Source organism: Hyperolius riggenbachi, chromosome 7, assembly GCF_040937935.1.
Source record: "Hyperolius riggenbachi isolate aHypRig1 chromosome 7, aHypRig1.pri, whole genome shotgun sequence".
In the NCBI taxonomy this organism is placed as follows: domain Eukaryota; kingdom Metazoa; phylum Chordata; class Amphibia; order Anura; family Hyperoliidae; genus Hyperolius; species Hyperolius riggenbachi.
In genome coordinates this window covers 83,221,163-83,244,982 of record NC_090652.1, presented here as the reverse complement: position 1 = coordinate 83,244,982, position 23,820 = coordinate 83,221,163, and the positions used below count along the sequence as shown (strand labels likewise).

At 44.6% G+C, this 23,820-nt stretch overlaps 1 protein-coding gene across 2 annotated transcripts; it reads left to right on the top strand.

Annotated features, from left to right (window-relative positions):
- The first annotated feature begins 7,430 nt into the window (after positions 1-7,430).
- On the top strand, positions 7,431-23,820 carry LOC137525574 (NADPH oxidase organizer 1-like). 2 transcript variants are annotated; one of them, XM_068246715.1, is made up of 8 exons: positions 7,431-7,506; positions 10,458-10,538; positions 10,780-10,855; positions 16,315-16,492; positions 18,523-18,719; positions 20,391-20,504; positions 21,551-21,668; positions 22,386-23,820. In XM_068246715.1, exons 2-8 carry the CDS (start codon positions 10,458-10,460, stop codon positions 23,035-23,037), a joined length of 1,416 nt encoding a protein of 471 aa, XP_068102816.1. In that variant the 5' UTR covers positions 7,431-7,506; the 3' UTR covers positions 23,038-23,820. The 2 variants fall into 2 exon arrangements, with proteins under 2 accessions (XP_068102816.1, XP_068102817.1); XM_068246716.1 differs by lacking the exons at positions 7,431-7,506; positions 10,458-10,538; positions 10,780-10,855 and adding an exon at positions 11,583-12,168.

Genomic DNA, 23,820 nt, shown 5'->3' with positions numbered 1-23,820 from the left:
CCAGAACCAGCATCTAACACCATATGTGAGCGCAGCCAAGACCTTGGAGCTGCCACCTCCAAGGCCTGTCTCCTACTGCTCTAAAACTTACCAAACACACAATTGGAGAACCTCACTCCCAAACAGTTCTCTGCTGCTTTATAAAGCCTGCAGGCTGCTTATAAGCCAATGAGAAATGCACACATAATACACCTAGCCTGCAGTGATAATCAAGCAAAAGCTGAGCAAGTCAGCCAATTAGTAGGAGAGGGCTTCAGTTGCATATAGACAATGGCTATATGACCAGCAGGGGGCACCAGCGTGCAGGATATTCCCTCTCATCTGCCCCCCTCCTAACTAAACTGCATGGGATACTACAATAATTAAAAACAATGGTGCATGAGCCAGCCTGGGGCCCCGGGAACTCTCACTGCCCGGGGCCCCAGAACCAGCATCTAACACCATATGTGAGCGCAGCCAAGACCTTGGAGCTGCCACCTCCAAGGCCTGTCTCCTACTGCTCTAAAACTTACCAAACACACAATTGGAGAACCTCACTCCCAAACAGTTCTCTGCTGCTTTATAAAGCCTGCAGGCTGCTTATAAGCCAATGAGAAATGCACACATAATACACCTAGCCTGCAGTGATAATCAAGCAAAAGCTGAGCAAGTCAGCCAATTAGTAGGAGAGGGCTTCAGTTGCATATAGACAATGGCTATATGACCAGCAGGGGGCACCAGCGTGCAGGATATTCCCTCTCATCTGCCCCCCTCCTAACTAAACTGCATGGGATACTACAATAATTAAAAACAATGGTGCATGAGCCAGCCTGGGGCCCCGGGAACTCTCACTGCCCGGGGCCCCAGAACCAGCATCTAACACCATATGTGAGCGCAGCCAAGACCTTGGAGCTGCCACCTCCAAGGCCTGTCTCCTACTGCTCTAAAACTTACCAAACACACAATTGGAGAACCTCACTCCCAAACAGTTCTCTGCTGCTTTATAAAGCCTGCAGGCTGCTTATAAGCCAATGAGAAATGCACACATAATACACCTAGCCTGCAGTGATAATCAAGCAAAAGCTGAGCAAGTCAGCCAATTAGTAGGAGAGGGCTTCAGTTGCATATAGACAATGGCTATATGACCAGCAGGGGGCACCAGCGTGCAGGATATTCCCTCTCATCTGCCCCCCTCCTAACTAAACTGCATGGGATACTACAATAATTAAAAACAATGGTGCATGAGCCAGCCTGGGGCCCCGGGAACTCTCACTGCCCGGGGCCCCAGAACCAGCATCTAACACCATATGTGAGCGCAGCCAAGACCTTGGAGCTGCCACCTCCAAGGCCTGTCTCCTACTGCTCTAAAACTTACCAAACACACAATTGGAGAACCTCACTCCCAAACAGTTCTCTGCTGCTTTATAAAGCCTGCAGGCTGCTTATAAGCCAATGAGAAATGCACACATAATACACCTAGCCTGCAGTGATAATCAAGCAAAAGCTGAGCAAGTCAGCCAATTAGTAGGAGAGGGCTTCAGTTGCATATAGACAATGGCTATATGACCAGCAGGGGGCACCAGCGTGCAGGATATTCCCTCTCATCTGCCCCCCTCCTAACTAAACTGCATGGGATACTACAATAATTAAAAACAATGGTGCATGAGCCAGCCTGGGGCCCCGGGAACTCTCACTGCCCGGGGCCCCAGAACCAGCATCTAACACCATATGTGAGCGCAGCCAAGACCTTGGAGCTGCCACCTCCAAGGCCTGTCTCCTACTGCTCTAAAACTTACCAAACACACAATTGGAGAACCTCACTCCCAAACAGTTCTCTGCTGCTTTATAAAGCCTGCAGGCTGCTTATAAGCCAATGAGAAATGCACACATAATACACCTAGCCTGCAGTGATAATCAAGCAAAAGCTGAGCAAGTCAGCCAATTAGTAGGAGAGGGCTTCAGTTGCATATAGACAATGGCTATATGACCAGCAGGGGGCACCAGCGTGCAGGATATTCCCTCTCATCTGCCCCCCTCCTAACTAAACTGCATGGGATACTACAATAATTAAAAACAATGGTGCATGAGCCAGCCTGGGGCCCCGGGAACTCTCACTGCCCGGGGCCCCAGAACCAGCATCTAACACCATATGTGAGCGCAGCCAAGACCTTGGAGCTGCCACCTCCAAGGCCTGTCTCCTACTGCTCTAAAACTTACCAAACACACAATTGGAGAACCTCACTCCCAAACAGTTCTCTGCTGCTTTATAAAGCCTGCAGGCTGCTTATAAGCCAATGAGAAATGCACACATAATACACCTAGCCTGCAGTGATAATCAAGCAAAAGCTGAGCAAGTCAGCCAATTAGTAGGAGAGGGCTTCAGTTGCATATAGACAATGGCTATATGACCAGCAGGGGGCACCAGCGTGCAGGATATTCCCTCTCATCTGCCCCCCTCCTAACTAAACTGCATGGGATACTACAATAATTAAAAACAATGGTGCATGAGCCAGCCTGGGGCCCCGGGAACTCTCACTGCCCGGGGCCCCAGAACCAGCATCTAACACCATATGTGAGCGCAGCCAAGACCTTGGAGCTGCCACCTCCAAGGCCTGTCTCCTACTGCTCTAAAACTTACCAAACACACAATTGGAGAACCTCACTCCCAAACAGTTCTCTGCTGCTTTATAAAGCCTGCAGGCTGCTTATAAGCCAATGAGAAATGCACACATAATACACCTAGCCTGCAGTGATAATCAAGCAAAAGCTGAGCAAGTCAGCCAATTAGTAGGAGAGGGCTTCAGTTGCATGTAGACAATGGCTATATGACCAGCAGGGGGCACCAGCGTGCAGGATATTCCCTCTCATCTGCCCCCCTCCTAACTAAACTGCATGGGATACTACAATAATTAAAAACAATGGTGCATGAGCCAGCCTGGGGCCCCGGGAACTCTCACTGCCCGGGGCCCCAGAACCAGCATCTAACACCATATGTGAGCGCAGCCAAGACCTTGGAGCTGCCACCTCCAAGGCCTGTCTCCTACTGCTCTAAAACTTACCAAACACACAATTGGAGAACCTCACTCCCAAACAGTTCTCTGCTGCTTTATAAAGCCTGCAGGCTGCTTATAAGCCAATGAGAAATGCACACATAATACACCTAGCCTGCAGTGATAATCAAGCAAAAGCTGAGCAAGTCAGCCAATTAGTAGGAGAGGGCTTCAGTTGCATATAGACAATGGCTATATGACCAGCAGGGGGCACCAGCGTGCAGGATATTCCCTCTCATCTGCCCCCCTCCTAACTAAACTGCATGGGATACTACAATAATTAAAAACAATGGTGCATGAGCCAGCCTGGGGCCCCGGGAACTCTCACTGCCCGGGGCCCCAGAACCAGCATCTAACACCATATGTGAGCGCAGCCAAGACCTTGGAGCTGCCACCTCCAAGGCCTGTCTCCTACTGCTCTAAAACTTACCAAACACACAATTGGAGAACCTCACTCCCAAACAGTTCTCTGCTGCTTTATAAAGCCTGCAGGCTGCTTATAAGCCAATGAGAAATGCACACATAATACACCTAGCCTGCAGTGATAATCAAGCAAAAGCTGAGCAAGTCAGCCAATTAGTAGGAGAGGGCTTCAGTTGCATATAGACAATGGCTATATGACCAGCAGGGGGCACCAGCGTGCAGGATATTCCCTCTCATCTGCCCCCCTCCTAACTAAACTGCATGGGATACTACAATAATTAAAAACAATGGTGCATGAGCCAGCCTGGGGCCCCGGGAACTCTCACTGCCCGGGGCCCCAGAACCAGCATCTAACACCATATGTGAGCGCAGCCAAGACCTTGGAGCTGCCACCTCCAAGGCCTGTCTCCTACTGCTCTAAAACTTACCAAACACACAATTGGAGAACCTCACTCCCAAACAGTTCTCTGCTGCTTTATAAAGCCTGCAGGCTGCTTATAAGCCAATGAGAAATGCACACATAATACACCTAGCCTGCAGTGATAATCAAGCAAAAGCTGAGCAAGTCAGCCAATTAGTAGGAGAGGGCTTCAGTTGCATATAGACAATGGCTATATGACCAGCAGGGGGCACCAGCGTGCAGGATATTCCCTCTCATCTGCCCCCCTCCTAACTAAACTGCATGGGATACTACAATAATTAAAAACAATGGTGCATGAGCCAGCCTGGGGCCCCGGGAACTCTCACTGCCCGGGGCCCCAGAACCAGCATCTAACACCATATGTGAGCGCAGCCAAGACCTTGGAGCTGCCACCTCCAAGGCCTGTCTCCTACTGCTCTAAAACTTACCAAACACACAATTGGAGAACCTCACTCCCAAACAGTTCTCTGCTGCTTTATAAAGCCTGCAGGCTGCTTATAAGCCAATGAGAAATGCACACATAATACACCTAGCCTGCAGTGATAATCAAGCAAAAGCTGAGCAAGTCAGCCAATTAGTAGGAGAGGGCTTCAGTTGCATGTAGACAATGGCTATATGACCAGCAGGGGGCACCAGCGTGCAGGATATTCCCTCTCATCTGCCCCCCTCCTAACTAAACTGCATGGGATACTACAATAATTAAAAACAATGGTGCATGAGCCAGCCTGGGGCCCCGGGAACTCTCACTGCCCGGGGCCCCAGAACCAGCATCTAACACCATATGTGAGCGCAGCCAAGACCTTGGAGCTGCCACCTCCAAGGCCTGTCTCCTACTGCTCTAAAACTTACCAAACACACAATTGGAGAACCTCACTCCCAAACAGTTCTCTGCTGCTTTATAAAGCCTGCAGGCTGCTTATAAGCCAATGAGAAATGCACACATAATACACCTAGCCTGCAGTGATAATCAAGCAAAAGCTGAGCAAGTCAGCCAATTAGTAGGAGAGGGCTTCAGTTGCATATAGACAATGGCTATATGACCAGCAGGGGGCACCAGCGTGCAGGATATTCCCTCTCATCTGCCCCCCTCCTAACTAAACTGCATGGGATACTACAATAATTAAAAACAATGGTGCATGAGCCAGCCTGGGGCCCCGGGAACTCTCACTGCCCGGGGCCCCAGAACCAGCATCTAACACCATATGTGAGCGCAGCCAAGACCTTGGAGCTGCCACCTCCAAGGCCTGTCTCCTACTGCTCTAAAACTTACCAAACACACAATTGGAGAACCTCACTCCCAAACAGTTCTCTGCTGCTTTATAAAGCCTGCAGGCTGCTTATAAGCCAATGAGAAATGCACACATAATACACCTAGCCTGCAGTGATAATCAAGCAAAAGCTGAGCAAGTCAGCCAATTAGTAGGAGAGGGCTTCAGTTGCATGTAGACAATGGCTATATGACCAGCAGGGGGCACCAGCGTGCAGGATATTCCCTCTCATCTGCCCCCCTACTACACATACAAATCATTATCTTATAAGTTTATTTTCACTTTGGACTCCCTTTAGAAGGGCATCCAAGGTGACATGTGACATGATGAGATAGACATGTGTATGTACAGTGCCTAGCACACAAATAACTGTGCTATGTTCCTTTTTTCCTTTCTCTGCCCGATAGAGTTAAAAATCAGGTATGCAAGTGACAGTTTCTGTCTGGGTTGAGACCAGGTTGAACTATAGCGTAACCCTCATTGATAAGGATTTGCAGCCTTAAAACACTTTCCTGGCAGTATATAGCTTCTGAGAGCTTGAAAGAGATAAAAAGGATCAATAGTTCATAGATTTTAGCTCTGACATACTTTAATGAATGTAAAAACTTAAAAAGTAGATTTAGGCCTGAAACACACCAGAGGAGTTTTTCTGAGCGTTTTGAGTTTTTAAATCTGCTGCTAAGGTTATCCTATGTGTCTGTGCACACTGGAGTAATGAGGTTTTGTAAAAAAACACCATAGCATTACATTGGGAAGAGCTTTTAGAGGTTTCAAAACCTCTTCCCAATGTAATGCTATGTTTTTTTTTACAAAACCTCATTACTCCAGTGTGCACAGACACATAGTATAACCTTAGCAGCAGATTTAAAAACTCAAAACGCTCAGAAAAACTCCTCCCTGTGTGTTTCAGGCCTTACAGGGGCAATATAGCGAAAAAAAATTAAATTTAAAATATGTGCAAACATATACAAATAAGAAGTACATTTTTTTCCAGAGTAAAATGAGCCATAAATTACTTTTCTCCTATGTTGCTGTCACTTACAGTAAGTAGTAGAAATCTGACAGAAGCGACAGGTTTTGGACTAGTCCATATCTTCATAGGGGATTCTCAGGGATTTATTTGTTTTCAAAAGCATTTAGTGAATGGCAGATGCTCCGTCCAACTGCCAAAAAAACTGTGTAGCGAGCAGGGAAGCTGGCCAACATCATTGTTTAAATCCTTTTTAGGGAATATCTTTATAAAGAATAAAAGCCTTGCTGAGAATCCCCCATGAAGAGATGGGCTAGTCCAAAACCTGTCACTTTTGTCAGATTTCTACTACCTACTGCAAATAACAGCAACATAAGAGAAAAGTAATTTATGGCTCATTTTACTCTGGAAAAAAACATACTTCTTATTTGTTTATCTTAGCACGTATTTTACATTTCACAATTTTTGCGCCATAGTGCCCCTTTGAATATAAAATAAAACTGTGGGATAACTTACAAAGTCATTTTTAGGAGGAGGAGAACCGATACAATTGTTTAACTCATTAGATTATTTTCACCGCGGATGTCCTATTTTTGCACGGATTTCCATTTGCAAACATGTACTCACCTACACATTCAGAACACGTCACAACATTTACACTGAAGCATAAAAATGAAAAATACCCACATGGAACATTTCCTGTATGAACAAGGAACCAACCCTTTGTGGTGTGAGGTGACAGCTCACCTGAGAATGTTGTGACAAATGCAGCCTCCTTAACTCTGTTTTATATCTATGTTTTTAATGAAAAACAAAAAATAAGACAAACAATTAAGTCAATTAAAATAATAAAAATAAGGCAAACCCTTTAAGTAAATAAAAATAAAAAAAGAAAGAAGGAAAAAGAATGATACTGAAAATGAACGGCAAGATGGAGTTTTGTAATAACTATTGCATACGTTTATTACATATTACGTTTATTAGAATACCATCAGCCGTTCTTCTCCTGATGTGGGAAATTGCAATATTGTCATCAGCAAAGAATGCCAACAATCAGGTTTGTATGTTTTTGCTCCGCCCATAGCTATGGAAATAAGCTGTGAGCTTGCTCTTGAGGAAATCACAGAATCTGACTTGAAAGGAAATGCCCAGGGCACTGTTTGTTGACAGCTCCACAGAAGAGGTGTTAGCTCTGCAGAACTAGGACTTTCCTCTCTGAGTCACAGGCTTCTGATTGGACAAAGGATGGGATACTGGAGAGGATAAAGAACAGCGGTCAACATCATCATCAGGAACACAATACTGGAGTACAGCACCATGGCACACCAGAATGGGACTGGCCGTCATCCACTAGAGTCCAGAGCTGTGGGAATACTTCAGCATAGAAGGCTTAAGGTATGTTAAGTACATAATTTTACATGCCTTTAAAATTTAGTGATGAGCAGAAATCACACCGATGCATAATTACGCATCGTAATTGTAATGCGAAATTTCGGGGGAATAGTGTCATTCATTTCGTAGTCATTCATAATTACGCTTGAATGTATGCGACTTTGGTGGTGAAAAGCAAAGCCCTCATACAAGCGATTGCTACCAAAATTGCTACATATGTTAAGAAGAAAAGTGGGTACAAGTTACAAAAATAATTGTTTAAAAGACATTGTAGTTGTTGAGGAAAACGATTTTAAAAATACAAAAAAGGGTTTTAAACTGTCATTTTTCTGGGTTTAAAAAATATTTTTCTTTTCTTTTTTAAAATCGATTTTCTCAAAAATTATTTTTTTGACTTGTACCTACTATTTGTGGTAGCTATAGCATGTATGGGGGCTTTGAAATTCACCGCCAAAGTCGGCACGAAATTACGCGTAAATTCATTCATAATTACGAATGATTATACAAAGTCAATTGAATTACGAATTTTCTAATTACGTATAGGTGTAATTGTGAAAATGTATGCATAATTGTAATTAGCAGATTACGATTATCACTACATTAAATTACAAGAATTTAAAATGAATCTGTTACACTGGCTGGCATACTATTTTTGCACCCTTCCCATTTCTGTAGTATATTCTGATACGCATGCCCTGCAGAATTTTATTACCCATACAGTTATCATACTTGCTTTTTGTGCACTAGTAATATTGTCTGTCTACAAATTTCAAATTCCCAAAGCAAAGTTTATCTGCTGTGAAAGCTGCCATTGAATTTTATTGCGTAGCTGCTGTATTTATATATTAAAATCTATCTAGTGATCACTTCTCAGTAGAACACATCCTAGAAGCAGAGAGAGCTCAGTTTCTGCACTTTGCTAATGTTTACTAAATGTATCTGACAAAGGAATGTAAACAAAATATAATATCACTTGTTCAGATGTAGCCACTGAAGCAAAGAGCTTTCCACTGAAGAACAAAGTGCTGTGTTTAACTGTTTGAATGCTGTTCTGCTACATTGTTTATTGTGGTAGTAGATTCTAATGCATGCAAATAATCTCTTTTAGCGCAATGAGGAATTGCAGAGTTTCAGACCACTTTAAATAAATTTGGGCTAATAAGCGACCATTAATAAAAGCCAAAATCATGCATTAGAGTTGGGAGGCCACTAATTTCATAAAATATTATCATGCAGCAGCACTTGCCCAATACCTAGAAATTACTCAGGACCACCTGCACCGCTGTGGGTTCTCATAGAAAATGAGTTGTTATAACCTCTGTCTTGGAAGGGCTTGCAGTCCATTCATTCTTATATGTAGGATGAAATCATTTATTTGGTCTCCTGTAGTACATTCATGTTTTACGTAAAGAAGAATGGATGTATAATATAGTCCTTTGTAATGAAACTATTGACACAATTTCATGTTAATTTGCATTGCCACACTATGTCAGAATATGCAAATGTTCCAAGAGATGAAAAGCACCTGCCACAGACACACAACAGTGGTAGGGACTAGGGTTGGTCAATGAGATGCAAGTCATTTTCAGTTGATGGAGCATTATGCAAATGCTGTATGCAAATTAATGCAGCTTAAAAATGAACCAATCAAATCTTGCTGAGGTAAAATCTGATTCGTCCATTTTCAAGCTGCATAAATTTACATGCAAAATTTGCATAATTCTGCATCAACTCGAAATCATTTGCATCTCATTGACGATCCCTAGTAGGGACAAATCACTTGTAAACTTTTAAAACCATCAAGAACTTGTAACATTGCTGAAATGCCTCATGCTTGGGATGAACTGAAAGGCTGAAAGACATTGGTTGTGGATAGCGGATCTCAGAATGAGTGGGAATACAAGACCCCCAGTGGATGCACAAACATGACAATATAGAAAATTAAGGGTAGTTTGGAAAGGGGCTTTGCCTTAAAAATCAAAGCTAAACAGAACCTGTCATGATTCACAATTTAGTGAAGAAACAACGAACATTGTGGAATTACTATCATTGTCTTACCCAGAGGTTCCCAAACTGGGTGCCGCAACACCCTGGTGCGCCACGATCACCTCCCAGGGGTGCCCTCGGAGTCACGTGTCCCTATTCTATTTCTCCTGCCAATCACATCTCTCACTTGATCTGAGGGCGTCCGCGGGGATCAGCGGTTTCTTCTCTCCCTCATTATTCCCCTAGTGCCGGCTTTTCCTGATCGCGTCATTACACGTGACCGGCACTAGGAGGAAGAGGAGAGGTCTCTGATCACCACCGGCTCCCAGGATCAGATGAGACAAAATTGGCTTCTGCTGCTTTTAACTCTGCATGGGGGGGAATGGAGGAGCACACAGGGGACAAACAGGAACATGGGACAAAGGTAGACATGAAGGAGGACACAAGGGAAAGGGGGGACAAAGGAGGACACGAAGGGGGACCAAGAAGGACTGCTTAGCTGATGTGAGTCACCTGGGCACTGTACTTCCATTTTTATAGACAAGGTTCCTGCTAGTGGTGTACCTAAGGATCTATGGGCCACAGTGTGAGTTTAACATTGAAAACTCAAGTACTCCATTCATAACTATTGATATGGAGCACCAAAACCTGCCAAGGTCAGATGGGGGGGGGGGGGGGGATTATTCAGAGCACATAGAGAGGTGACCAGTACCAGCATAGCACTGATGAAGAGCTAGTACAGCAGTTGAAGGGTGGCTCCTGGTAGGCCTCTTATTTCAATAGGGCCCTGCTGCAGTCACACCCTATGCATCCCCTATTACTAGGCCACTGGTTCCACCTTACAACACAAGCCCTTCCAAGCTCCAGGTTGGTAAATGTAGAACATGTGGAGGTGCCTCCTCTGGCATGAGAATGGGAGTTACATTAATAAGACAATGGCTGAAGCTACTCCTTTTTGTATTTGGCAGATGAATATTTTCTCAGTCCTATGGTCTGACCGCAATGACATCGTGATTTACCGCAAGTTTGAAGATTTCAAAAACTTGAATGTAAGTCTGCTGGAATAAACCAATGCATACTCCAATCTGACTATGCACCATCTGTATCTCTTATCTGTTTATGTATCTTTCCATTGACAGGCTGAGTACAATTAGTCATACACAAGCAATCATCACTATCATTTCATTGCCATCTCTACCAACCATCCAATCTCTTCTTCCTCATACTCCATTCTGTTCTATTCTTCAGTCTGCCCATCTGCTATATAATATGACTCCTTTTTACCCCCAGAGGGAGCTGAGGAGGAAATTCCCCCTTGAATCTGGTATACTCCGGAAATCGGACAATATGATCCCCAAACTCCGAGGTAAGATGACCTCCCTCACAGTCACAGCCGGGTATCTGGACATGCAGGGCTGAATAACCCTTCCACCCATAAAACAAACACAGGGCCGGTTCTAGCCCCAGTGGGGCCCCAGGGCAAATGTAACTTGGGTGCCCTCTAATCACCCCTGACCGCTGCTGGAACCACTCTCCCTTAGCTAGTCTCCCACCTGGTATAGATAGCAACATGTGTCTCCATGATTAGGTAACCCCTCCACCCCCCAGTATAGATAGCCAGATATGTACTCCATGATTAGTTGCCCCCCCCCCCCCCCTCGTAGTATAGATAGCCAGATGCATCACCCATGATTAGAACCCCCCCCCAAATAGATAGCCAGATGGTCTCCCATGGTAGGTAGATAGATATCATGGCATGGGCCCTCATCCCATGAATAGGTAGTTTCTTTCCCCTCCCTCCCCCCAACATGCAGAGCAGTGAGAAGCGAAGATACAACTCACCTGTCAGCGTTGCTGTGAACTTCAGCAAATCTTCTCCATGTCATAGTCACAGCGTGTCCTCTCCAATTCCTCCAGTCGCACAGTACTGAGAGGCGCCACTAGAGGGCAGCAGAAAGGAGATGCTAAACTGTGCAAAGTAGAGAAGACTTGCTGAACTTCCCGAGCGACGTTGACAGGCGAATTCCACCAATGCTTTCCGTTGCGCATCTCTGCACATTTGCAGATGGGGAAGCACTCGGGGAGGCCCTGCCTGTCGCTAATGCCTCAAGTCCTCTACCACCCGCACCACACACGGCACCCAGACAAATCATATATAAGAGATGCTTAGGGGGCCCCCTGGGCTCTGGGGGCAATTGCCCCCTTGCCTTAATGGTAGCGGTGGCCCTAAGCAAACAATCAGCTGAGCATTCCACCATCGTATGCATTGCTTGAGTGCCCTGGGAACTCACTGACCTGCAGCTCTGCAAAGCTGGGGTAGTTCTTGGCTGAAACAAGGAGGGGAGGTGCATTGAAAAAGTGGACCTGAACTCTTGCACAGGACACAAGGAAAACAGAGAGACATGCACATTCTGTGTTTTTAGAGTAAAGAGCCTCTCTAATACCACCCCATCACAAGTTTAATTTGAGCTCTCAGCTGTGTCAGCACAGAAATTTGGCAGACACAGTTAATAAGTATACACAAGGATGTTAACCCTTTGTCTGCTTCCATGAAAGCAGGATGTAGACCCACTGCACATTTATTGCAGGAGTTCTGTAAGCTGTAACAAAGAGATGTTTTTCTTTAAAGGTTTTTATTCTGTTGCTTATCTTTAAGAACAGAGAAAGTTCTGAGTTCAGGTACGCTTTAAGAGATGGCTGCTGCAAATGAAACCTGGAGTGACAATATCCCTCACAAGGGGGGGGGGGAGGTCTATGGGGGGACCACTTCTCCTTCCTACCACCTTGCTGAGTAGTAGTGCAGGAAGCAGTGTAGCATTTACCCGTTCCTAGCTGTGTCAGATCTCTTCTTACTCCTGGGAGCTGCTCCCTCTATACTGCCATCCTCCGGCTCCCAATGCAAGTCATGTGATCGGGATCAGTGTATGCAGCATAGAGCGAGTGGCAGCCAGGAGGGAAAGGAGACCCAACACAACTAGGAACCGGTAAATATTAGAAAAAGCAGAACCCATCTGAATACCAAAGCACTCAATGAATCATGTATTGATAAAAGTAGAAAACATCAAAAATAAATGTTTTCTACTTTTATAAATACATGACTCATTAAATGCTTTGGTATGCAGATGGATTCTGCTTTTTCGGTCTAGTGTTTTTTTTCATCCAAACCACTCTGAGCCATGTTTTAAACTCTAGTATTTGAGTGAATATTTGAGCAATTGGGTGTTGGATTGGAAACCTTCCTTAACAGCGCAGCACTTTTAAAAAATAAAAAAAAAATTTACATGATAGCCGCTGACAAGTGGCATCCCCCTACCCACTCCGATTGCCTTCGGCGATCAGGGTAAGCAGGAAATCCCGTTCAGAACGGGATTTCCTGCTGGGCTTCCCTGGTCGCCATGGTGACCGGGCGGGATGACGTCACCGATGTCATGGAAGTCGGGACGTCAGAGGGAATCCCAATCCACCCCTCAGCGCTGCCTGGCACTGATTGGCCAGGCTGCGCAAGGGGTCTGGAGGGGGGGAGCGGCGTGGCGGGTAGCGGCGAATCGGCGGCGATCGGAATATGCACGCAGCTAGCAAAGTGCTAGCTGCGTGCAGTGAAAAAAAAAAATTTAGAAAATCGGCCCAGCAGGGCCGGAGAAATCCTTCTGCGCAGGTTACCCCGAGCTGAGCTCGGAATAACCGGCAAGAAGGTTAAATCACCGGTAAATATTACACTGCTCTCTGCGCTATTCTGCAAGGTTGGGGGGTGGGTGATTTGAGGTTTTACTGGCCACTACGTATGGCTGTTGTAACACCCATAGCTGTAAATGAGGAGAAAAAGAGGGAAGAAGGGAGCTGCTGTCCAAGAGGACACATGAGATCAAAAGGGGACTGCAGTATACTGAAGGGGCTGCGGCTATATATGACATACTGTACATCCCTGCTAAATCATGGAGAAAAAAAGCAGAGAGAGAGCCAGGAGCCCAATCTAGCGTAATATCATTAGGTCACCAGGACAGTATATAAAAGGCAAGAAGCAGGGCCGGGCCGAGGCATAGGCTGGAGAGGTTCCAGCCTCAGGGCGCAGTGTAGGAGGGGGCGCACAATTCATTCAGCTATCATTCCTAATTGTGTTTGAAGCAGAAAGAAATAAGAAAAGGGGATACATAGCAGTGACTGCAAGCCAGATAACTAGAGATTAAGGTGTTGGGGGCCCTGGGTGCCTCTTAGTCTAATAGCAATCAGTGTGTGACAGCTGGGGTGGGAGGGATGGAGGGGCGCACTTTGGTGGCTCAGCCTTGGGTGCTGGAGGACCTTGTCCTGGCTCTGGCAAGAAGTATACTCACAAACAAGGGTTGCTGGGTGAGGCAACCACTCGTCAGTGCTTGTGGGGAAATATCATCCCCACTCGGCCTTGTATGGTATGATGCTGGTTGCTGCTCCAAAAAAAGGATTCTGTGGTCCACATGAAAACCCTTTTAAACCAATCCCCCCTAAAACTAAGGGGTAAACGCTAAGTACTGTAAGAACTGGAGGCGCCCGTTTCTAATGTTGTTAAATGTACAGAGATCTCCAAAAGGCAGTATCCAACAATAGCGTATGTGGTGTCCTACCTTTTAGGGTTCCTGTTCAAGATATATAAACCAGGATTCGGATAAAAAGTTCAAAAACATTTATTCGTGCACTTGACAGCGCGTTTCATGGTAAAAACCACTTCCTCAGGTCAGTAACGTGCCTAACACTAGGGTAGTCCTGTTTCCGGGCGCCATTTCCTATGGAGTATCAATCCTAAAAGAGGGACAAATTAAGACGAAAGAGGGACAAATTAAGACGAAAGAGGGACAAAAAAAAATGAGTTTTACTCACCTGGGGCTTCCAATAGCCCCCTGCAGCTGTCCGGTGCCCTCGCCGTCTCCCTCCGATCCTCCTGGCCCCGCCGGCAGCCACTTCCTGTTTCGGTGACAGGAGCTGACAGGCTGAGGACGCGAGTGATTCTTCGCGTTCCTGGCCACAACAGCGCCATCTATGCTGCTATAGGATATATCATATACCATATAGCAGCATAGAGGGTGCTAATGTGTCTGGGAACGCGAAGAATCACTCGTGTCCCCAGCCTGTCAGCTCCTGTCACCGAAACAGGAAGTGGCTGCCGGCGGGGCCAGGAGGATCGGAGGGAGACGGCGAGGGCACCGGACAGCTGCAGGGCGCTATTGGAAGCCCCAGGTGAGTAAAACTCATTTTTTTTGTTTGACTTAAGTGTCCCTTTAAGTAGGCAATCTGCTCTTAGAGGGTTGATGAACTGCTTGTCTTAAAAATGTACAATATTTTTGATTTGCTCTGCACTAGTCTTAAGGTGGACACACTTTATTTTGATCGGATTCGAGCATTTCAATCCAATTTTCCCATTGATTGGAAGTTTCGTTCAAGATAACAAACACATATTTTTGAGATCCCTGATAAAAGATCGTAAAATTCGAAAAAATTGGTTGGTTTGAAAAATCGGGAGAAAAATGTACTGAATAGTTACATACAACTTTTTTTCTGGTTGAATACAATAAAAAGATCCAATTTAACACCAATTTGAAAAATACGACCGGTTGTCCTGAAAAATCGAAAGCTTTTTTTGTTTTCGATCGAGAATTCCAATCGAATTTCCCGTTTTTTTTCCGATTTTGTTTAGATTGGACATGTTGAAAAATTCAGACCAATTTTATCAAGAACTGTATGGTGTGTGATGGTTTGTGAAATTGTATTTAATCAGAACAAATTGTATGGAACACTATTTTACATTTTTCTCTTGATTTTTCTAACCAACCAATATTTTGGGAGTTCATGATCGTTTATCCCGAAATTACAGCAATCTCAAAAATACGTGTGTGGTACCTCGAACATTCGGATTGAAACTTCCGATCAATCAGTAAATTGTATTGGAATGTTTGGATCGAGTCAAAATAAAAAAAAATTGTATGGTGTGTGGCAACCTTAAAGTAAACTAAGCAGCTCCTGGCTTCAAATAGCTGCAAGGGCTGCCATTGTTCAGAAGCTCAACCCCTGCTGTTTTACAACTAGCATTGTCCAGGCTAGGTGTGAAATTCTGTAACTGATGTTTTCTGTTCGAAGTACAATGGGGGTTTGTTTGTGGTCTGTTAAGTCTAATGAGGTGATTTCTTATCTGTGTTCCACAATCTCCTGCTCAGCGACCGACCGCAGGTCCTTTGCGGACGGACAAAGCGGCTATTTTAACCCTTAGATGTAAAAAAATGAGGTAAATTGAAAGTTTTTTTAAATAATAAACCACATTTTTAGAATGCATTTTTAATTTGCTATAGAGCTGCCCTGGGTGTTAAAAATGATGCTCGGTTCACTTTAAGGCCAGAAACCCACTAGGAGCGATTTCTAAACGCTAGTGATTTGAAAAAGCTCTTACTAATAAAATCCCATCGCTCAGGTGGGATCACACCCATAGCATTACATTAGCAAGAACTTTCAAATCGCAAAGCGCTTAGAAAATCGCTCCTAGTGGGTTTCTGGCCTAATAGTTTATTGCAGCTGCCTTCCTTTTCTTGATTTTACTTACACCCTGGAGCTATTAGGAAGGCTTTTTTGCATATTTAATCTATGAGGAAGTTGTTGCAGGCACAGATGTATGGGTAGTGCCAAAGGCTATATATAGCACAGTATTAGGTATTAGTGACATGTGCTGTTTGCTGTGACAGGCTTGTAATAGTTGTACTGTACATTGAGTCTGCAGCTGTCCCTTCCTCCACAGTTGTCAGGCTGGTCCCAGGCAGCTGTAATTAGAGGGATTCTTCCAGTGTTGCTCAAACTTCCTCCTTCCCACAGGTGTGCCGCTCTTCAGGAGGAACCGGAATATTAGCCGCTGCATGGAAAGGCTGCGACTGCTGGAGGATTACTGCCAGCAACTGATCAGGGCTGACCAGAAGATCTCCACCTGTGATGTGGTGATAGCCTTCTTCACACCCAGCAGCAGTGACCTCAACCCAAGCTTCCCACAAGAAAGGTGTGTTCCTATCTGCTTTACTTGCCAAAACCTCTCAAGGTCTAACCAGTAACCAAGCTGCAAGCCTGAGCAATATCAACCGAAACTCCATAATCAGCAACCATAATAATACAACACAGATAAAACACTAGAAAAGGGGTATAAACACAAGAGGTCCACAGAGAGCAGATGGTCATCCAATATACAATTAAAATCCTGTCACTTTGCTAAACACCTGACTCAATGACAATAAGATATACATTAACGTCTATGCCTACTACAGAGAACTTAATATACTTCCTGTCACTGTTATAGGCAGAATCAGAGGAAGTTCCAAGTGGAATAAAATCTATACAATAGAGGCAGAACACCAACAAAATATCCTTTGTGGTGTGGTATTGGGGATTTATGGCAAAGTGTCTCTCACTCCAGCACCAGTACAGAAAGTGTATGCGTTATCACTTGGGAGAGCGATTGATCCAGGACTATGGTCACATGGGGAGAGGTAGGGGGGTCCAGTGTTCTTCAGAATTGATCACTTTTGAAACAAAAAAAAAGTATACATATAAGTCTAAAGGAATACCAGGTTGAACATAAACTGATGAGAAACAATTGTATCTATCTGCCTCCTAAAAATGACTTTTTTTGCTATCAGTTTTATACTTAAAGCGGAACTGAATACTAAAAAAAACAAAAACAAAGTGTTTCACTTACCTGGGGCTTCTGCCAGCCCCTTGCAGCCTTTCTGTCCTGCTCCGATCCTCTGTTCTCTCGCCACCAGCTAGTATTGTTACCGTTGACGTGGCGATTGCGCTTGCGCGCTCCGAGCCACACGAATCTCTCTTTTCATTCCCGCCTGCAATAGTGTCTTGCTATTGAGGGCGAGAACACAAAGAGAGATACGCGTGGCCCGGGGTGCTCAGGTGCAGCTGCCGCGGCGACAGTAACGAAACTAGCTGTCGGTGGGAGAACAGAGGATCGTGGAGGAGTGGCGCAGGATAGGAAGGCTGCAAGGGGCTGGCAGAAGCCCCAGGTAAGTGAAACACTTTGGTTTTTTTTTAGTATTCAGTTCTGCTTTGAATCTACTTTTTAAGTTTTTACTATTTTATTGTCTCTGCTCAGTGATACAATCATTGAAGTATGCCAGAGCTCAAATCTATGGACTACTGAGCCTTTTTATCCATCTCTTTCTTGCTCTCAGAAACCAAAACTCCTCATCAGAGAGGGTTACCTTACAATCCAACCAGGTCTCGACTAGATAGGAACTGTCACTTGTATTCCTGATGTTTAACTCTTTCAAGCAGAGAAAGAATAAAAGGAACACAGCATAGTTATTTGTGTGCTTAACAGTGTACATACACATCTATCTCATCAGAATAAAATTTAAATTTCGCCACATACAACGTGAGTTGCACCCGGAATGGGTTTTGGCACAGCAGTTTTCTGGCACACACACATGTGGTGGGACATACGGGCGTAGATACATACAGCATATACAGGTATATACAGTAGATACATACGGCAAGAACAGTGCAACAAAGGCATATAAACAAAGCTTCTATATGGATAGAAGCATACATAAAAGATGAACTTCGGAGAAGGACCGGGGGGGGGGGGGGGTAATCTGCTGCCATCCATGGCACTCAAAGCGCTTTGCAGCGATAATTTGAATCAGATGCCCCCAAGTCATCATGTCACGTCACCCCAGAATTCCTTTAAGACCACAAACTATAGATTATTGAACTTTCAGGAATCCTCACTGATCTGATGGGAATGACAGTAAGGTTGCAGACTTTTTTCCACCTCACAGTAGACCAATTTTAATAATTCAGTCTAGGTTTACTGGATCACCTATGTCATTTACGGTTCTCCAACCTTAGCAAATCACCCCCACCCCAGGAAAATTTGGGGCAAATGTATGCAGTTCTGAATCAAAAGGAAAGGGATAATTTTCTAAGCAAGGCAATTAATAGATAACAGCCATTAGAGGCAGTCTTTCTGTACACTGTGATATGAGCGGAGACTGTAATATGTTCTGTATCTGATTTCAGTTTGGTGATCCTGCCTTCTGAGGTCAGAGAACAGGGGAAAGAGCAACCCAAACAGCTCCCACAACCACCAGCCTCGGAACCCATCGTGTCTCAGATGTACCTGTGCATTGAGGACTACGAGACCAAAGACACCAAGAACCGGGTCTTCAAAGTTAATCGCAACGAACGACTGGGAGTGCTGATCAAAGAGAGTTCCGGTAAGATTTATCTTCCTCCACCCAACACCGCTTTTCTCTTTTAGTTAATGACTAACAGATCAGTTCCTCCAATCCAGTCCATGAGCCGCTGTGGTAGTAGCTTGCAAATTCTGCCCGATTGGTTGGTACTGATAACTGTACTCCATTAGTTTACAGTATGATTTATTTGAGCATTAATAATTAGTGCGAAATTGGACAGCATGCCAGAAGCAGGCCTGCTACACCGAAACAGGTGGTTTTGGCGCTCACACGGCCACGTGGCGCCTGATTTGGACACCGCTATAGCAGTAATGCTACAGTATGATCCTCGCACAAGGGTAATTCGGGGTTCTGGCAATCGCTGGACCCAGAATTACTTGTCTCTTAAGTTGCTACGACTAGGAGGGGGTATCGTTTTTTTTTTTTACGCCTCCAGGAATTTCAGCGGCAGCAGGGTGAGCAGTCATTCGGCTTACCCTGCATCCAACTCACCAGCAGTGTAAGCATATGTACTCCGCTACACAACAACAGAGATCTAGTATAAGAAATTTGAAGAGTTCAAATATGCTGGCAGAGTATAGATGTCATTGTGACCACTTCCCAGTATGTGGTTTAGTACTATTGTAGTCTGTAATCTAAAACCTCTTTCAAGTCACATCCTGCACATAAGGGGATGTGTGATGAAAGGGCAGAAACCTAGAGAAAAGACTCTCACCACCACATTAGAAGCTGACCTTTTTTCAGAAGTAAAGATTTGGGTGCATTAGGGGCACAGTAAGGCATCCTGAAAATGTTTAGGAGCAGAGATGAATTAAAGACATATGGGTTCCTAGGAAAGATAGCCATTTTGGCTCCTGCTTGCCACTTCTTTTGGGAAGATGAGGTGGGGCTAGAGCCAAAGCAGGTAACCTCCAGGTCTAACGCATCTAGCTAAGTTGCCGTGTGGGCAATAAAGCACTGCTTAGGAGGATGCTGGTGCTGACAGTATTCATGGTGCCTTAGGTGGCCTATCAAGTTATGTTTTTCAAAGGCTGGTCCTGCCAATGTCTCATTCAGATAGAAAAAGTGGTAATCCTTTGATCAGCTCAAATAGCAGGGAGGAACACTCAAGGAGGGACCTAGTGCAAAATAAAGAGATCCCTTTAGCTATCTCTTGATAGGCACTAAATAATCTGCCATAAAAGTGGCTGGATAGTGTACTGGTTAAGAGTTCCGCCTTTGACATGGGCGACCAGGGTTCGAATCCTGGCTAGGTCAAGTACCTATTCAGTAAGGAGTTCAAGGCAAGACTCCCTAACACTGTAGGGTGGCCTCCTGAGCGCGTCCCAATGGCTGCAGCTCTTGAGCGCTTTGAGTCCGACAGGAGAAAAGCGCTATACAAATGTTTGGATTATTATTATTATAAATCTCTAAACTACAATTCGAATTACTGTATATACAAAACCTTATTTCACACATGCATGAGAAGCAGGAAAGGCATATCAAGACTTTCTATAACTCAAATGTCCTACTCTAATAGCAACAACTATTCAGGTAATACACAACTGTACACTTACCTGGAGGTCATCTCATTATCTCTGAGTGGAATTCACGTTACTGCTCTCAGCTTAGGAAGTTGGCTCTAGGCAACATCTGCAGGAGGGAAATTAGTACCCACAGGACTAACAGCAAGTGTCCTGTATTCTGTCTCAGGCTGGTGGTTGGTGGAGAATGAAGAAAAGAGGGTGGCCTGGTTTCCTGCTCCGTTCCTCAAAGCGCTAGAAATAGAAGATGTTGCAGACTGTGGAACAGATTCCAACGATGAAGGTATGTCAAGTTTAATATAGTGTTTGCAAATAACCTACATCGGTAAAACAGGACTCTAGACTGGAACAGTTTATATCATTGAAACCTTAGTTTACCCTCTTGTGTTTTCATGCATTTAATTACAACATTAGCAATACAAAAGAAAAAAATTACCTTCCACAGCGGATGACAAGTCACCAGATCCCAACCCCACAACCTGATGCCTCCTTTCATGGATTGGCAGTTAGTCATTAGACGGGCATGGCTGGGCGGAGCTCACAGTTATAGCCCCCCCCCCCCCCCCCCACATGACCTGGACCACTGCAGCTACCACTTGAATGCGCCAAGTTCAATCCACTGAGCAGGGGAGGTGTCAGGCACTGGAATAGCTGTGGACCTGTGGTTTAAAGGGCAACTGAAGCAAGAGGGATATGTAGGCTGCCATATTTATTACTTTTAAGCAATACCAGTTGCCTGGCTATCCTGCTAATCCTCTGCCTCTAATACAGTACCTTTAGCCACAGCCCCTGAACAAGCATGCAGCAGATCAGGTGTTTCTGACATTATTGTCAGATCTGCCAAGCTTAGCTGCATGCTTGTTTCTGGTGTGATTCAGACACTATTGTAGCAGGACAGCAGGGCAACTGGTATTGATTAAAAGGAGATAAATATGGCAGCCACCATATAACTCTCACTTCAGTTCCCCTTTAAGTCTCTTCAATGCATCATGTCACAGGTTTCTTCTGTGGACTTGAGGGGTGATTTTACTAAAGCAGAAGGGGACGTTAGATTGCATTCTTTTTAAACATCCAATCAAATACTTTTTTACTCTTTAACATTTCCCTGCACCGTTGGATGGTTGATGTGAACTAACACAACGCCATACCCGCTTGGAATTATATTACTGGATTTGTTACAGAATAGCTACTGTGGCAAGAACGCAACTAGAGGTGGGGAATAGGACTGTAGGAGGATTCATAAAGGGTTTGCTGGGGGGGTCCTCTGATATTTAGTTATGCCCAGTTAAGCAACTTCTTCACACATGTATGTGACCTCTCCTCATGCAGGAATACGCTATTATGCAGCAGTGGCCTATGAAGCTATGAGCTGGGATGAACTATCCATCTCTCGAGGAGTCCTGGTAGAAGTCATAGAAAAATCCAACAATGGATGGTGGCTGATCAGGTAACAATCTATAGAAAGTGAATGTATACCATATTGCCCCCGATCAGCTCTAATACAATGCTGATTTTGCCCTTCTGAATGGATTTGAACTGTCTGGCTATAAATGTATTCCTGTAAGTGGCTGGATAGTGTACCGATTGAGGGCTCTACCTCTGACACAGGCAAACAGGGCTCAGATCTCAGCTCTTCCTGTTCAGTGTGCCAGCACCTATTCAGTAAGGAGACCTTGGGCAAGACTCCCTAACACTGCTACTGCCAACTGAGCACGTCCTAGTGACTGCAGCTCTGGCGCTTTGAGTCCACCAGGAGAAAAAGGTGTATATATACACCTGCAGCACTGTGGAAACAAACTGCTGCTCCTATATTTAAATTCTACCTTTAAATGGAAATAAATAATCTCTTAAAATAAGCTTTGCATAGTTTTAAATACGTAGCACATATATGAAATTTGAATACAGATGCTCAGCTGCAGCATGCTTGCTCACACAAGCTCTGCCAGTACTGGGAGGGTCAGAGCTTCCAACCAGTCAGTTTGTGCAGTAGTGGAAAACTGGTACCAATTGTTCCTGATCTGTGCAGGGAAGCTAATATGGGGCCCTGCCCTCCCCCTCTTCCCACACAAACACAAAGAGAACTTACAAACTCTGTGCAGGTAGCCATTTTAAGCAGACTCAAGTATGTTAACAATCTAAATAACTGATTTATGTCTGATCACAGGTACAATGGAAAGACTGGCTATGTCCCAGCTATGTATCTAAAGCCATACCGGAACTGCCACCAGCGTCAAATCCTGTTGAATCCTGGAAATTTCCCATCTACTTCCAACTTGTTCAAAGCATCCAGCCAGCTAGACTTGAGCAGGCCTGTGGAGGCTTGGAGAGCGGCGGAGGAGCCAAACATCGCCAACACTGGAAATCCGGAATGGGTGTCCTGCAACAAGCTGGACAGGAGGAAGTCAAGGTCCATTAGCGGATTGTACTCAACCACACCATACGGTTTTCAGCCCAGCCCTGCTGTGCTACAGCCAAGATATCAGGCGCAGAAAGCTGTACAAAGTTCAGGCGTCGAAGAGAATGATACAACCAAGATTCCCAAAAGAGACAATATAAGTGACCCTTCTGTAGCTTTTGACAATAAAAAATCTCCAGTAAAACCACACAGGCCACAAATGAAGGCTGAAGAAAGAGATTTGGACAGCAGCAAGGCATCCAGCACAGCTGTGCCACTTGCGAGACAAACCAATTCTCCACTGGCTCCTGGTAGCCCTTGTATCCCTCAAAGACCCAGAGGACATGAAATACTCCACAAGTGTACAACTGTGACAAAGAAAGCATGGCAGACGAAAGAAGCCATGAAGATGCAGTGCTAACCAACCTATGACTTCAAATACCTACAGTTTTATATTATTTATTATAAGCATGATTTTTGTTATTTATTTAAAAAAAAATTCTATTTACAGCAGTATGAAAATAACCTTCACCCTGAGCAGGAGTAATAGTGGAAAGTCTAAGTTTCACCCAAAAATATATTTTAGCTCCAGGTGGCTCTGGCAGGGTTTAATAAGCACCTGAGTTTACTTACTGTACACTTTATATGCTCTTGCTCTGGCAATGGGGTCATCAACAGCAGCCAACAGTGTTAAGATGATGCTGCTCCTTCCCACCAGCGGAGGGAGGGGTTAAATATACGTGGCAGTTGCAGATAACCTATTCAGTATGATAATAAATAGGCCATCTGTGTACCAAAACAGACCTCTAGTGGTATATGGTGGAACCTCAATTAAATAATCCAGGCAGCTGCAGTTTCTGATGGTTGCAATCCCTAAATCTGTAAAGGTTATATGTTATTTGTAGCTGCTGCACAGATGAGTGATGTGTACTATAATGTACACTTATGCTTTAAGGCAGCCCTGTAACAGGTCACTATTTCTCTATCTGGCAGTAAAGCTTTATTGTATACAGTCTTACTAGCTAAACACTGGCTGCGGACACATATGAGGCTCTGTAGAGCCCAAGCAAGTCCCCAAAGAACTCTGCTACTAACCCCTTTCCCCATGTGATCACCGTGTATATTGCATATACAATTAGCATAATCCTGCATCAACTCAGACTTAATTTGCATCTCATTGGCTATACATCAAATAAATCCTATA

What these genes read in the sequence shown, in the direction of transcription:
- LOC137525574 (XM_068246715.1), top strand. Translation starts at nt 10,458, where the DNA reads ATGAATATTTTCTCAGTCCTATGGTCTGACCGCAATGACATCGTGATT. An exon ending in AAGATTTCAAAAACTTGAAT is followed by an intron (nt 10,539 to 10,779) that starts GTAAGTCTGCTG and finishes TTTTACCCCCAG; the next exon opens with AGGGAGCTGAGGAGGAAATT. An exon ending in TATGATCCCCAAACTCCGAG is followed by an intron (nt 10,856 to 16,314) that starts GTAAGATGACCT and finishes TCCTTCCCACAG; the next exon opens with GTGTGCCGCTCTTCAGGAGG.